The sequence below is a fragment of the Temnothorax longispinosus genome, chromosome 7 (genome assembly GCF_030848805.1).
Source record: "Temnothorax longispinosus isolate EJ_2023e chromosome 7, Tlon_JGU_v1, whole genome shotgun sequence".
Taxonomy (NCBI): domain Eukaryota; kingdom Metazoa; phylum Arthropoda; class Insecta; order Hymenoptera; family Formicidae; genus Temnothorax; species Temnothorax longispinosus.
Window position 1 is genome coordinate 8612492 of NC_092364.1, and position 14404 is coordinate 8626895.

The following is a 14404-nucleotide window of genomic DNA, read 5'->3' on the forward strand; positions in this document are numbered from 1 at the left end:
GTCGTTCACGGAAAGGTTGCAACAATTTTTTTTGGATGGATTTTTGGAACGCGCAGAAATTTAAGATCGCGATCCACCATCTCTGTATACACGTAGTGAACGGTATGATAGCTGTCAAAGTGAACTATACAAGGTGGAGGTTCACGAAATGTATCTTGTGCGCCGCGGAAAATCTTAAGATATCAACTGGATACTGTAATATCGGGGTTAGTATAAAAGAATAAGCTAAATACACAATTTATTTATAAATTAATTTTTATTTTCAAGACATGTGTAACATTAAAAATAATGTAATATAACCTATTAATATAATTACTTATAATTATATTCATATATGTGTTATATGGATATAATTTAATTACATAATTAATTACGTAATTAATAACATTAAAATTAATTAATAACATATTAATTTTAATACATAATATTAATACATAATTATATAACAGTAAAATTAACCGGTGTCTGAATTAATGTTCGGCAAGCAGAGGACATCAGTCGATCGAAGAAGCTACCGTGAAGACGTGGATACTGAGACCGCGAAGTTACATCACCGCTTCAAAGCCAATCCTTTTCGTCAAATAACGATGAAGTAATCTTTCTAAAAATTACAATTATAAAAATTAATTACTTACAAATTCAGTTTTAGTATAAAATCATCATTTTATTATAATATATTAAGTTGAGAAGATAGATTTACTTACATAAAATTGCCAGATCGCTGATTACTATTGACTGTTCAGTAAGAACAGATCAATCGCAATCTGTTGTCCGCTGCAATCCAGAGCGAATCTCTTGTAGAAATTCGTTGTGGGATTAAGATGCGCACGTCTTGGTTCACTCTACTACTGGGGATCTTCTTTCGGCTGCAGGGCCCCTGAACCGACATTAGGCAGGCATGTTTGGAAACGGCGATACGTCCTCGGGTGCTGGAGAGGAGTTTGTGAGCAGCTTGAAGACCGGTACCAAGGGGTTGTTATTGTCAAAGTGCCACAGAACTTGATGGGCAGCTAGGCGAGAAGGTCACGGAATCGGCAGGCCCAAAGATATTTTGAATGACTTTTGCCTTGTGCCATGTCTATTCAAGATTTTCATTTCTTTATTCGTTCATTCATTTACGAGAGTTGTTCACGTTACATCATTCAATTTCAAACATATTATTCATTTATTCATACATCATCTTGATGAAAAAACTTCTCATACTTTCTCAGAAATTTTACAAGAATTGGGACTTGTGAAAAATTCTGAAGAAGTATATGATATTTCTCAGATACTTTCAGAAATAATTGAAGATTTTTAGAATATTTCAATATCCGTATATATGAAAAATTTCTGACAAATTGCACAGATTTTCTCATATTTATTCAGATTTCTGCAAGGATATATTAGCGAAAAATACTTTATTCTTATTTCGTCTGAGATGTTTAATTCGTATAAAAAATCTGAAAATTTTTATAGAAATTCTGATTAATAATGTGAAAAATTGATATTTTTTTACCAGGGCATCCATGGAAGGTCACATAGTAATAATACCGTGTGACACTTCCATATGATTCTCTATTTCTATATACATTTAATCTTTGGGGCATAGATGCAACTAAATTTTGGAATAACTCGTGCCTTGCGCGGAAATCTTCCCATACGATGAGAACATGTTGCGCCAATGCCTCGCGTCTACGTGGAAATTGAGGATTCCATATTTTCTGAGTAGGTTGTTCCTCTCGTTTTCTATAATGTTACGCGCCCAGGCTCCTAATATGCGATAGCGCAAACCGTGCGGCGTAGATGGCGAGAACAGAGACACAATCGATATAAATCGGCTCAATATAAACAATTAACCGAACGCCACAAAGAACAACGGCTTTTGTCTGCAGCATTTGGCACAGAAGCATGAATGGACAAATACCGTTTTCTCGAATGAGAACGTATTTTCGATGGATGAATCTGGGCGTGTAACATTATGGAAAACGAGAGGAACAACCTACTCAGAAAATATGGAAACCTCATTTCCACATAGACGCGAGGCATTGGCGCAACATGTTCTCCATCGTATGGGAAGATTTCCGCGAAAAGGTACGAGTTATTCCAAAAAGTTGCATCTATGCCCCAAAGATTAAATGTAGTAATAGAGAATCATATGGAAGTGTCACACGGTATTAATACTATGTGACCTTCCATGGATGCCCTGGTAAAAAAATATCAGAAATTTTTCACATTATAATCAGAATTTCTATAAAAATTTTTAGATTTTTTTTAGAATACTCAGAAATTTTCAGATTTTTTATACGAATTAAACAACTCAGACAAAATAAGAATAAAATATTTTTCGCTAATATACCTTGCAGAAAATTTGAATATATATAAGAAAATCTGTGCAATTTGTCAGAAATTTTCATATATACGGATATTGAAATATTCTAAAAATCTTCAATTATTTCTGAAAGTATCTGAGAAATATTATATACTTTTTAGAATTTTTTACAAGTCCCCATTCTTGTAAAATTTCTGAGAAAGTATGAAAAGTTTTTTCACCAGATAATGTATGAATAAATGAATAATGTTTGACATTGAATGATTGTAACGTGAACAACTCTCGTTAATGAATGAACGAATGAAGGAATTAAAATCTTGAATGAAACATGGCACAAGGCAAAAGTCATCCGAAATATCTTTGGGCCTGCCGATTCCGTGACCTTCTCGCCTAGCTGCCCATCAAGTTCTGTGGCACTTTTGATAATAACAACGCCCGGTTGGTGCCGGTTTTCAAGCTGCTCACAAACTCCTCTCCAGCACCCGAGGACGTTCGCCGTTTTCCAAACATGCCTGCCTAATGTCGGTCCAGAGGCCCTGCAGCGAGAGAAGATCCCAGTACTAGAGTGAACAAAGACGTGCGCATCTTAATCCCACAACGAATTTCTACAAGAGATTCGCTCTGGATTGCAGCGGACAACAGATTGCGATTGATCTGTTCTTACTGAACAGTCAATAGTAATCAGCGATCTGGCAATTTTATGTAAGTAAATCTATCTTCTCAACTTAATATAATTTATTAATACAATGATTATTTTATACTAAAACTGAATTTGCAATTAATTTTTATAATTGTAATTTTTTAGAAAGATTACTTCATTGTTATTTGACGAGAGAATTGGCTTTGAAGCGGTGATGTGGCTTCGCGGTCTCAGCATCCACGTCTTCCACGGCAGCTTCTTCGATCGACTGATGTCCTCTGCTTGCCGAACATTAATCAGCATCAGACACCGGTTAATTTTACTGTTATATTAATTATGTATTAATATTATGTATTAAATTAATATGTTATTAATTAATTTTAATGTTATTAATTACGTAATTAATTATGTAATTAAAATTAATATAACATATAACACAATATATGAATATAATTATAAGTAATTATATTAATAGGTTATATTACATTAATTTTTAATGTTACACATGTCTTGAAAATAAAACTTAATTTATAAAATAAACTTGTGTATTTAGCTTATTCTTTTATACTAACCCCGATATTACAGTATCCAGTTGATATCTTAAGATTTTCCGCGCGCACAAGATACATTTCGTGAACCTCCACCTTGTATAGTTCACTTTGACAGCTATCATACCGTTCACTACGTGTATACAGAGATGGTGGATCGCGATCTCAAAATTTCTGCGCGTTCCAAAAATCTCAAAAAAAAAGTGTTGCACCTTTCCGTGAACGACTGTAATACGTATACATATAGGCTGCATTCGGAGAGCGTGCTATTAGCGCATTGTATCATTCTATCTTTATCGCTCATTAAATGTAAACAAGGATAGAATAAGCAAATAGCGCTAATAGCGCGCTCCCCGAATGCAGCCATGTAATACCGCCCGGGACTGGCGTCCCATGGAGCGGATTTGGCGGAACGGAACGAGCGGTATCACCAATCACGGGATTGTTCTGATAAAACCCTGTCAAAGATTTCGTCGAAACGGTCCCGGATTGGTGATACGCTCGTTCCGTTCCGCGTTATCCGCTTCATGGGACGCCAGAGTGTTGTGTTTTACTGAACCTAACCTAACTACTCCACATAAGGCACGTGAGAAACAGAAAGAAAGAGAAATCTAATCTAAATCAAGGATTTAATTGTCATGCTTCTTTATGTGATATCAAATAAAGAATGTCATGTCACGTTCTAGAATTTGGCAGTATGGCATACCATTTATGATTTTTGTTCTCGGTGGATCGCTTGGCCTCCGAGAATTTACGGAATTACGGTAATTGTTAGGAGATAAACTTAAGTTTATTAATCAAAGCATTTTTATCAAGATTTCTTTATTGAATGAATTTTCAGTTATAGATATAAACGTACACATGAACATAAAGTACGCGACGAATTAGAAAGAAAGGAATTCAAATGAAACAACCAGAAGAAATTACTTTAGAGAAAGAATATGAAAGTTGGAGAAGGTCAATGTAGATTAGTATTACCTATATTAAATTGGTGAACAAAGGTTGAAGTAAATTATTATGAGCGATTAGAATGTCGAAAATTATTTTTACTGCTTATTAAGCTATTGGTATACCAGTTAAGTAAATTATAACAAATAACATAAGCTAGAGTCTCTAAAAGTCTAAGCAGTAGAGATGGTTATAAAACATTTAAATGAATATGAATATTTTGATTAATCTAAAATATATTATATTTTTTTATGAAAAATATTTTTTAACTATCCATTATTTGTAAGAATATATAATATGTCAGACATACTTGATTAACCTGCTTGTTTGTTAAATAATACATACAAATATTGAGTAAACAATTTTGATACTACAAATATACTTGTTACTATATAAATCATAAGTTCTTATATATACAAAGAAAGTAATTCCATACAGTCTGTCTGTATAGAGTTCTTTTCATTTAACGACAATGAAATTGATACAACTTTTTATCTTTCTTACCATTCAATGAATAACAAAGATAAACATGTCATTAAAAATTGAAAGCATCTACAATATATCTTATGTTCAGATGGATCTTGACAACTGGAAGAACGTTCGGATATCAAGACCATGGGAAGAATCAGAAAATACAAGAGGCTCAAGTATGAATAAAATGTTCTTGACACATAGTAATCATTATACAATTAGCAGAAACAAACACGTGATTAATTCATCAAACTTCAGAATAATATTCGTAATATCACTCTTTAATTACATGAGTTTGTTACTAAATATTACTACTACATAAATATGATATTTTTCATGTAGTCTGTTCTGCTATAATCTTAAGAAATTTATGACAATATAGTAACCGATAAATTCTTATTTCTTGATATATTATGTATATATAATTGGATTTACATGAACAATGTTCATAGTTTGAAGAAATTTCAAGGTTATGATTATAAATGACTAATGCAACATATGAGAAAAGAAGCATATATTTATCTTTAATATAAATATATTATAAGATGTGTTTTGTAATATATTTATGATTAATTAATTTATCTATGTCTATATAGAATTGAACCATGAAGACTAGAGATAAGGAGGCCGAACTATACATTCGGACATGCACACAAACCGAGGCCCGGTAATAGTACCTACGGAAAAATAAAAACACTTAATATAAATCGACCCCAAGCTATCGATCAAGCCTACTTAAATCTTTAATCCGTTCACTCGTTATTGAGATCTCAAAATCTAGGGTACTCGCAACTCGTGCGTTCGCGTAAATGAGTCACGGTGCGTCTCGATCCGCGCGTACTTGGCGCGAGACACGGTAGTGCACGGTAGAAACACTACCGTGTCTCTTGATAGGTACCTATCCTAGAGTACGTTCCGATTCCCCGCCTGGGTGCTGAAATATGAAAATCTATAGTGCACGTAACATATACTATAGGATTTTTAGCACTCGGGTGACTCGGGTGAGGAATCCGAACGCAGCCCTATAGGTGACATTGCATTCACAGATACCCTAGAGTTGGTCAAGGAAGAGTTAAGCTAATGGTGTTCCTTTCGCTAATTGGGTTCGCCATTTCCCGATCAGCGCTTCCGGTTCTTTAGTGGAAGTAAGACAAAGCTATAAGTGGGAGTGAGAAAAGCTATAACATACTGTATGTACATTGGTCCGCCATTTATCGACAAGACGTTAGTGGGAGTGAGACAAAGCTACGGTATTGGCACAACTCTACTTACAGGAACTCTAAGATACCCAAAGCTTGAGGAAGAGGAGAGCACGGGAGGAGAGATTGCAGGCTGGGGACATGTAGTGTGAGCGTACCGTGAGTGTGCGTACTGTGTACATACGTATGAGTCCCGTTAGAGTCCCTCTAAAAGAGTCGCGACACATAGCAGCAACTTTTGATTGGTTCGCATTTTCGGCAAAAGTACGTGAAATAGAAAGAGAAAGAGATATAAGAGAGAAAGAGTAAGCGATATGAATGTATGTTACTTGTATATTGCTTTCTCTTTCTCTCTTATTTTGCCGAAACTCAAGATGTCGCGACTCTTATTAGAGGGACTCTACTAAACACCGCCTCTTTCTCTCCACGAAGAAATGCAAGAAGTTTTGCTTGGGTATTTAAAGCCCCAGAAAGATGACGGAGGATTATAATTTGATCTTTAATTTCAGCTATACTAAGATATTTTATATATTATTTACAAACTTATTTGTATTATTTTGTAGTATTTATTTCTTTAGACGTAATGTATTTATATAAATTACATATTTTTGCTTATACAAATGTTGCAGACACAACAGTTTCATAAAAAATAATTTGCATAATTTAACATGACTTAGGCCCGATTGTTCTAACCTGTTGGTAAACTAACTAATAGTTAAATCATATATATGTCTTTGTTTATCCTTTACATTAGACAAAGATAGACATATGATTTAACTATTAGTTAGCTTACCAACAGCTTGGAACAACCGGCCCTTAGGGCTGGTTGTTCCAGTCTGTTGCTAAACTACCTGATAGTTAAATCATATTTATGTCTTTGTTATCCTTTACATTGGACAAAGATAGACATGTGATTTAACTATCAGGTAGTTTACCAATAGTTTGGAACAACCGGCCCTTAGGGCTGGTTGTTCCAACCTGTTGGTAACCTAACAGTTAAATCATATATATGTCTTTGGTTATCTTTTACATTAGACCAAAGTAGACATATGATTTGTTAGCAGTTACCAACAGGTGGAACAACCAACCCTTAAGGGGATCAGCTCTGGTAACTTAGCCGGTCAACTTCGACTTTATTAATTTTCATATTTTTTTATCGTTTTGTGGTCGTTTTGTTGGTGATTGGTGGCCTAATTAAAACGTTTGTTGGTTCTTAATTTTTTTTAAATTTAAAAAGAAAAATTAGCATTAAGTTAGCCGGAAAAATTTTATTTTTAATTTCAAAAAAGCCTAATCGATGCGTAATCGTTTGCTGATGATTGTTGGTCTAATTTTAGCGTTTGTTGGTTTATTATAATCTTAAAACGAAAATTATCTCACATATTAAAGTAATCGAAGATTGGTTTATTTGCCTACGACTTAAGCTTTATTTCTATCAATTTAAGGCTAACATCTATAAAACTGCCATATGAATACGGGCCTAACATCGGCAGAAAATCGCGAAAAGATCAAGAAACATGTGTGGTTTGTGGGAAGCACACACACACACACACCACACAACGGGGGGGTGCGAGGGGAGGCCTTCGGCCCCCCCTTACCCCGCACCCACCCGCCGGTAGATCTGCGTGGACCCTCGCTTTACAACATAAAGTACATGCTAAGTTGTAAAACGAAATTATAAAGCACATGCATGGAGGGGTGCATTTTTTTCGATTGCTCGCCATCTCTCGCAAGATCCGGCAACTACTGTTGCTGCTCTTCTTGTCATTTGCATCCGTATTTGCATCCGGCTGAATTAATTGCTAATTTTTCTTTTAAATTAAAAAAAATAAGAACCAACAACGTTGTATTAGCCAACATCACCAACAACACCGCGAAAAAAAGACTGAAAATTAATAAAGTCGAAGTTGACGGCTAAGTTAAGCTACCTGCAGTGATGGCGAACTGCTGGCGAATTCTCGATGTCGACGGTCACTTTCTAATTTGGTTCCCTTATATGTCTTTGTCTAACGAAAGAACATCTGCCTTTTTTCGAGTGCTCGCACTAAAATAATTTTTTGATGGATCTTTTTTTGTATGCATTGAATCTTACTTCTACTTGCACGATATTATTCCTACATGTTTTCCCAAGGGCAGATGATAAAAATTATGTATGTATAAACTGCAGAATTTTTGTTTTAAGCAAATATTGTCGTCAGGTGACAGCTGCGTATGTGCCCAAATAAGTAACATTTTTAATTTTTTGGCGTTTTTGATATAAAATCGCGTTTTCTGCCCTAGATTTTTGTGCGTACTTTAATTCTAGACCAAAAACTTGCAATTCTGTAAAGCCAATTAAAAGATCCATCGAAAAACGATAATGTCGGTAAATCATACGGCTGCAGGATCCCCTTAAAGATTAATTATATACAAAGGATAAATTCATTTATGGTTTAAATACTTTCATCCATGAAATATCTTAAAATTTTTAGTTTAATTCCAACATAGACACAGATAAATTAATTAATCATAAATATACTGCAAGATGTCCATCACAAAACACACTTTGTAAAAATTGTTAATTCTTTAGCCAACTAAATGTAAATCTTCTTTTTATAAATTTTTTTAGAGATTATTAATTATTATATGTATGCTATAGAAAGATGCACTTATAAAGAAACAATCCAAGCAAAATTCAATACATATAATTGAGTGAAAGACGAAGCAAATTTAAAATAAAGGATATATGAGGAAAATGAAACAATTAATGTAAGCAATTCATATAAAAGTAATTAACAACAAGGTCTATTCTTTTTTCCTTTATTACATAGACTTTGTATCTTCTTTCGTATAAAATTTTTCGAAATTATTTGAGATTATACATTTAATTAAGATAAATGTTAAGAGGATGATTTCACCTCGTGAGTCACGTAGAGTGCGGAGGATTTATTTTAAAGGATTTTGATGTATGTCATTAGAAAGTATTAAAACTAATGCTTAATTGATAATACTTAATTGATAATTTATACACATATGGTAGTGAAGTAATATAATGAAAATTCGAGCTGCTCTGTAGGATTCACATGTGTGTAGTTCAAACTCATTTTAAATGAATATTAATCACTTGTCTATATCAATATAAGCGTATTACACCTTTTTTTAATTCCTAGTCAATACATTTTCTTCTCATAATTCTGATTTTACTTTTTTATAGAATATTATTTATAGAATTTGAAAAACACTTGTCAATACTTATCACGCTAAAATACTGATAGCACACGTTGAGTTTTGCAAAACACCAAATTATGTAGGTCTAACACTTCTAACAGACTCTCAAAATCAATGTTTCAGAGATGTCCTATAAAGAAAATTATATAAATTATATAAAATCTATATATATATATATATATATATATATATATATATATATATATATATATAAAATAATTACATATAATATGTATACATAAAAGTATATAAAATTATATTATATATATATATTGGGAAAAAAACTCATATCCAATACTTGGCATAATTTTTACTATAGACTTATATAGATAGACCAGTTCCTGCCGTAAGAGGCATTGTGGCAGCATATATGGTACAGACATAGCCTTTCTGAACACCACAAGAAAGAGACAGATCCATCAGAAAGTTTATGTCTGCACCGTATATGTAGCCACAATGCCTCTTACTGCAGCCAATCTATTTATATAAGACTATGATTTTTTTACCTTACCTCTTTTGGAATCCATACATACTTAATAAACTTTGTTGTTTGGGAACTGATGGCAATTGTTTATTTTGACATAATTGTTTCCTTTTTGTTACTGAATTAACTCGTAATACCTAAAGGGATATTTTAAGTAATTTATTAATATTTCCTATTGACTTATAAAAACTTGTTTACATACATACATACATACATATATGTTTACATGTATATATGTATGTATGTATGCATGCATATATATATATATATATATTATATATATGATGTATGCATATTTATATATATATATTTATATATATGTATATATATCTGTATTTACCAGATTCGTTGAATTTTGTTTCTTAAATATATCTTTTTTAGAAAAGATTTGATTATTTTCCATGTTTGACCATTTAGATAAATCGTTTTGCAAACGACCCGCATTTTCATAATTGGTTATATCAGTAGTTTCCATATTAGAACTTGATACTAAGTAATTATCTGAAATGGAACTCTCATCAATCGTTGGATGTGTCATTGATGATACATAGTTCATCCTGTTGTTAGAGTTTAATTTCTCAGGAATATTTCTGTAAGTGTTAGCCAAATAATTGTTTTGATTTGATAAAATTGCATCATTAACATTTTCTATTAAGCTTGTATTTTGTGCAATGTCTGTTTTAGATGTTTTTTCTAGTTGTTCCTGACTTATATCATGTACACTCGCATCCATGTTTGGAATTGTATTGTATATTGTACTTTTTGAATTGACTTCAATTTCCTTATTCTTTGACTCAAGTACACTATGCTCTTTGTTATCTTGTTTTAAGAAATATTTACTTTCTATCATAGCATTTTCATCTATTATAGTTCGTCTGATGCGTATTAAATTTCTCCCTCTTTTTCGACAATTTCCGTTGGCCAAAACACTTGGTGAAGTTGTAAGATCAGACACTCGCTTAATAAATGGATTTTTTTGTCTAAATAACTCTGGAGACGTATTGTTTTTTGCTAAACATAAATAATCTTCTGATTCTTTAGTATTGGCAATCAGCTTAGCATCTTGACTCAAATTATACATATCCAAAATAGCAGTTTTGTTTAAATCTTGATCCTCTGAAAGCTTATCACTTTGTATGATTGAACCATTATGCGAATTTAATAAAACATATGCGTCTTTTAGAGACTTTCTCTTTCTAGTAAGCTCTTTTCCAACAATAAACGACGAATTTAAAACATTTTCAGGAGAAGTGATTTGATATTTCATTTTTAATTTATATTTGCTTGACCAAATGCTAGTTTGAATCACAACTGTTTGTTCTGTCTCTGCATTTCGCTTTCTTTTTCGTTCCTACAAATGTATAATAAAAATATGACGAATGTTTTGTTCTGATTATTAAAGTACCATATTATTTCTAAAGATGATCTAAATCTAATGTATAATTTTGTAACAGTTAAATCAACTACTTACGATTTTGTCTGGATTAAAATCATGAACCATTTTTAAAGTAGCTGGATCGCAATTACCGAGGGCTAGTTGTAAAGCGACGTCCACATCTAATTCCTTCCCAGCATATTGCAATTGGTCTTCAGTAATATTAGTAGGAGGTGGATTCAACCGTACTTGTTTTCTTTGTAACGGACAGAATACTAATTGATGCTTGAACGTTATATCGGCTAATATAAATGCGTCTCTATATTCCTGTGTCACGACTAGCGATTTCATATTGAGAACCGAGCCTATACGTGTTAATGCCTTAAAAGACATTGGGTTAACATAACTTAAAATCAGATAAGACAGGCACAGAATTTTTTCATATTGTCAGAAATAAATTTTCTTTTACATGTATATAAAATTTTAAATTGTTTTTCTTGCTGTTAAAGTTAGAAAACTCTTTACTGTTAAGTTTGGTATAACAACTAACTTTATGTATGTTGCCATCTGTATTTCTCGTAATAAATTTTCGTGCTTTTCCCAAGCCGATACCAGGAAGAGAAGGAAGATAGTCACAACCAGACAAAATACAAATATGACGGAACTTATCCATGTCAAATTGTTCAGGTCTCATATCCATTGCCAAATATAATCGGTCCTGCTCGATCAAAACTCCATTTCCATTAAAGTCCATTTTAAAAAATATCTACAATAAAACGGAGCAAAATACTTTTCATTAATACATAGAAAAGTAAGCTCATGTTTAAAATGTTTATCTAGTAGTTGGTATTGGTGTTGGTTTTTAAGAATTTTTAGAATATTTATGTCTAGCAAAAAAAATTATTATAATAGGAAATAAATGTTAAGACAAAGACATTAAGCTATTAATTTCTTAGTACTATACATATTAACATTTAATGTCTCAATAACACATGTATTATTATTGTTTAAGTTTATCACGGTTTGACTTATAAGTTATAATTATCATATAGTATATCATCTAGCAATTTCTTACAACAGATTTTTAGACAAATTTTAAATTTTTCCTTAGTAACAAATTGTTAAAGTATAGTATAGTATAGTAGTAATCGTTAAAGTCAATAATTCCCAAAATAAGACTAAATAAATAAAATCAAATTCTTCATTAACTTGCAGGCTTAGTTGCAAATATGTTTAAAATTAAAATTTACAATAAGTACATATAATAAATCCTTCATCCATCTTACTTGTTAGTAAAAGTACAAATGTATCAAAATTGTTATTAAAACAAATTATAACATAATTAATTCTTTTTATAATAAATATAGTATATAAATATATATAAATATATATATATATATATATATACAAATATGTATATATGTATATATATTGTATATAACTTTTTTTTGACAGTTCTATTGCCAGATGTTATAGTCTTGGCTAAAATTATTAGGCATCCTCATGATCATTATGCTGTAATGAATTTAATAGATAAAGACTTCTATTGTTTAAAAATTGTTTAATAAATTAGATAAAAGAAAGTTGTTGAAGCTAAGCAATGTTTTATTTCTTTCAAAAATAAGTATTATTTTGAAAAAACTATTTTAATAGGGTATCTAATAATTTTGGCTAAGACTGTATGATAATCATAATTATGTATTTAAAAAATTGCAATTTTTCAACGTTTTAGAACATTCTGAACACGTTCAGAAAAACAAAAAGAAATTTTTTTTTTACGAAAACAAAGCTTCCTCTATGAGGAAACAAAATATCTAAAATAATTAAAATTACATCATTATTAAAAAGCAACAGAAAATAAAAAAGTTTATCAAAGAATTAAGTAAGAACATAGTACGAGAAAATACAATATACTAACTTTCTTACATCCAAATAATGTCAAGTCGCTATCTTCTGTGATAACAACATCAGCTATACCATTGATATTTAAATACGCTAATTGCGCATCAGCTTCATAAGGAGCTGTAATGCAATCAATGTTCTCGTTCTGGCAATGTTTGATTAATTCTAATGCTATTTCATGAGTAATATCTATGGCACGTTTCAACAAATTTGTTCCCTCTGTGACTTGACCCATTTGTATTAGTTCAATCGCCTTACGACGATTTATTTGTCTAGATCTATGAAAAAATACAGTTGTATATATTAGGCCTGTTCATTTTCGCTGCACTTCTGAACTGCAATAAGTTAGAATGAAAGAAAATTCATTTGTTTCATTCTAACTTATTGCACTAGTTCAGAAGTGCAGGGGAAATGAACAGGTCTATAGATTTATTTCAGAATTTGTAGCAATCCTGTATCAATTTTTATTGAATTTGAAGCAGTTTTCAAATAGAATAATCTCGACTTGATTTTTCAAATTCACGATATTTAAACAGGTCTCTTTATACGTACTCCCGTCTCTTGATTTCTGTTTGCTCTTTAGCAGGCAATCGTCGGCCATCAAACACCAAGATGGGTTTTATCTTATATTTTAAAAGCATGTTTATATACTTCATACAATATAAAACATACCTACGATGTAAAAGAAAAGTTATTAATTATTCAGAATCATAAAAGAGAATGTTAACATCCGTAAATAAGTATAATCATTACTTACGCGTTCGTTGTTTGTCCCATCATTAATTTCTCAGCACAGGAAAATACACCTTTGTGTAACCAACAATAAGAATCGATTGCAACAGTACCACCAGAAAATTCTTTGATATTTGTCCTTCTAGAAGATTTCTCTAGGAATGGTAGCAACCCGGTGATACCCATATTTACAAAAATTAATCTCTGTCGCAGTTTATAACAATTAAATCCAACACAAGATCAAATATCTTCCGTATGGCGTATACACACAACACACCACACACTAATTGCCGCCAGATTCGCAGACATTGCGCATGTCACTAATGTAAACGAAGTATATACCATAAATTATAGAACGTATAGATTGCTCTCGTGAGCGTAAAGGCCGGAACACAATACAAAGGCCTAGTTTACACCGATCTCTTGATACGCGTATCGAATAGTATATTTGACCTACGTTCGGGGAGCGCACTATGGCCAGTATTCATAGTCGGTTCTTATATTTAAGACCGTCTTAAGTACAATCTTAAGATGTCATTAACCAATCACAGAGCCGTATTAGCATCTTAAGATATTACTTAAGACGG

General features: G+C 31.9%; 2 protein-coding genes and 1 long non-coding RNA gene across 4 annotated transcripts in view; 1 reads left to right on the plus strand and 2 right to left on the minus strand.

The window, feature by feature from the left end:
- LOC139815808 (uncharacterized) overlaps positions 1-14404 on the minus strand; it is a 111326-nt gene that overhangs the window by 66780 nt on the left and 30142 nt on the right. The gene's annotated exons all lie outside the window — the stretch shown is intronic.
- Positions 4047-5040, plus strand: LOC139816084 (uncharacterized). The gene is made up of 3 exons (XR_011732917.1): positions 4047-4263; positions 4341-4456; positions 5022-5040. It is a non-coding gene; the product is annotated as an uncharacterized lncRNA (long non-coding RNA).
- Positions 8880-14143, minus strand: Tos (Exonuclease tos). Of its 2 annotated transcripts, XM_071782972.1 has the most exons (9): positions 14095-14138; positions 13843-14021; positions 13638-13757; positions 13102-13363; positions 11734-11949; positions 11280-11564; positions 10149-11159; positions 9836-9945; positions 8880-9454 (listed from the first exon to the last, which is right to left on the minus strand). In XM_071782972.1, the coding sequence occupies exons 2-9, from the start codon at positions 14001-14003 to the stop codon at positions 9436-9438; spliced, it is 2184 nt and encodes a 727-aa protein (XP_071639073.1). In that variant the 5' UTR covers positions 14004-14021; positions 14095-14138; the 3' UTR covers positions 8880-9435. The 2 variants fall into 2 exon arrangements, with proteins under 2 accessions (XP_071639073.1, XP_071639074.1); XM_071782973.1 differs by having other exon boundaries at positions 9858-9945; positions 13843-14143.